Here is a 2,226-nt window from a genome sequence, read left to right as displayed (position 1 = left end):
TTTCTTTATTATATTACATAACATATTTGATCTCATCTCTATTCTAATATCTTATATCTTATTAGATATTAGATTTTATATAATGGACTGGTAGCGACGTCTCAACAATATGTTTTTTTCAGCTGTTATAACGACTCTCACGAGTCAAGACGTTCACGCGTGGTCGAAGGCGGTTTCAAGAAGCATGGGTTGGTCCAAGGCAACCGGCGTGAGAGAAGCAGGGGCGGCCACATCAGGAGGATCGTGTGATGGGAACCACTCACTCTGTTAAACAGGAAGAGGAGGCAGCTTTCGCCAATTGGATAAACGTGTATGGAGCTCTCTTTGTTTCTCTCTTGATCGTTCCTTCTCTCTCTCTCTCTCTCTCTCTCTCTCTCTCTCTCTCTCATTCTCTCCCTCCCTCTCCCTTGATCTCTCTCTCTCTCTCTCTCTCTCTCTCTCTCTCTTTCTCTCTCTTCTCTCTCTCTCTCTCTCTCTCTCTCTCTCTCCTCTCTCTCTCTTCTTCTCTCTCTCTCTCTCTCTCTCTCTCTCTCTCTTTCTCTCTCTCTCTCTCTCTCTCTCTCTCAATCTCGTGTGCGACACACGCTGTCCCCCTTCTCTCTATATGGCCTTATCTTATTCCAGAAAATGCTACACCTTCTCAACATATATCTGTATTTATTAATAGTAAGGTTTAGTTCCGTGAACATTATTACGCAACTTGTTATTCTCAACCATAGAAATAACATAGATAACAGATAAGTCTATTTATAATTATTATTTCTATGTTCTCAACACACCCGTCGCGTCACGTTATGGCAAAACATCCAAATATGAAATCGAATCTTCTGGAACCGTCGCAGCATTGCATCATGTCTATACACCGGATTTAGGCACAAGCTAAACAAGATATAGCCTAGGGCCTCACAGCCTAAAGAGGCCTCTCAAAATCTCATATTAACTAATAAAAGGCATATTTTCAAAGTTCTAAATGAGCAACCTCCACCCCCCCTCCACCCCACACAGATTTGTTATGCATCTTGGCGGCATTCTTGCCAAGTTTAGTTGTTGCGCGGCTTTATTCTCTGTCAAAAATTACCAAAATTTAATAGAGCCTCCAATAGCTTTATAAGGGCCTCACTGTATTTATATCCGACCCTGTCTATACATTCTTGATATTTATATCATCGATTTGCTGACATTTGTGAATATATCGATGCAGTAACTTGGCCTCGGACCTGGACCTGAAGCATCTGCTGCCCGTCGCCGTGGATGGCAAGAGCCTTTACTCCAAGGTCCACGATGGAATCCTGCTCTGGTGCGTTATCCTTGGTTACAGTTATCACGACATCGCCACGATAACAATTAACAGCGACAGCAGCAGCAACAACAAAAACAACAACAACAGCAGCAGCAACAGCAACAAAAACAAAAACAACAACAACAACAACAGCAGCAGCAACAACAACAAAAACAACAACAACAGCAGCAGCAGCAGCAACAACAACAACAGCAGCAGCAGCAGCAACAACAACAACAACGACGACGACGACGGCGACGACAACGACGACGACGACGACGACAGCAACGGCAGCAGCAGCAACAACAAAAACAACAACAACAACAACAACAGCAGCAGCAACAAAAACAAAAACAACAACAACAGCAGCAGCAGCAACAACAACAACAGCAGCAGCAGCAACAACAACAACATTAACAATTAACGACGACGACGACGGCGACGACAACGACGACGACGACGACGACAGCAACGGCAGCAGCAGCAACAATTAAGCAACAACAAAAACAACAACGACAACAACAACAACATTATTTCATAACTGCGTATCAGTCCTTAGGCATATCCAACGCTTATTTGTGTTATCCTATATGTTATTATATATATATATTCTTATATGTTATCTTTATACTTTTAACGTTTTGAAATTTGTTTTATGCGTCCGCGTACTTGTCTGCCGATGTACCGACAGCAAACTGTTGAGCCACTTCGTCTTCAGTTCCACTAGTAAAGTCTTTTTACACATTACTTTGTATTATATATTTATTATAATATATATATATATAGATCGGCATCCGTCTGTCTCGAAAGACAATGGTAGCACCCTGTTGGTCTGGTTAAATCAGTTCCAGTTAATATACATATATATTATATATATATACTTATTATATACTATATTATATGTTATTATATATATATATATATATATATATATATATATATATATA

At 40.5% G+C, this 2,226-nt stretch overlaps 1 protein-coding gene across 1 annotated transcript in view; it reads left to right on the top strand.

The window, feature by feature from the left end:
- Nucleotides 1-184: 184 nt before the first annotated feature.
- Nucleotides 185-2,226, top strand: part of LOC106812628 (fimbrin-like) — a 12,861-nt gene continuing 10,819 nt past the window's right edge. The window contains exons 1-2 of the mRNA XM_014816545.1: nt 185-243; nt 1,202-1,274. Of these exons, the coding sequence (XP_014672031.1) occupies nt 185-243; nt 1,202-1,274 (132 nt within the window). The remainder of the gene's footprint in view (nt 244-1,201; nt 1,275-2,226) is intronic.

This window comes from Priapulus caudatus, unplaced genomic scaffold (genome assembly GCF_000485595.1).
Source record: "Priapulus caudatus unplaced genomic scaffold, Priapulus_caudatus-5.0.1 Scaffold668, whole genome shotgun sequence".
Lineage (NCBI taxonomy): Eukaryota > Metazoa > Priapulida > Priapulimorpha > Priapulimorphida > Priapulidae > Priapulus > Priapulus caudatus.
The sequence above is the reverse complement of the archived record's forward strand: the minus strand, read 5'-3'. Positions and strand labels throughout refer to the sequence as shown.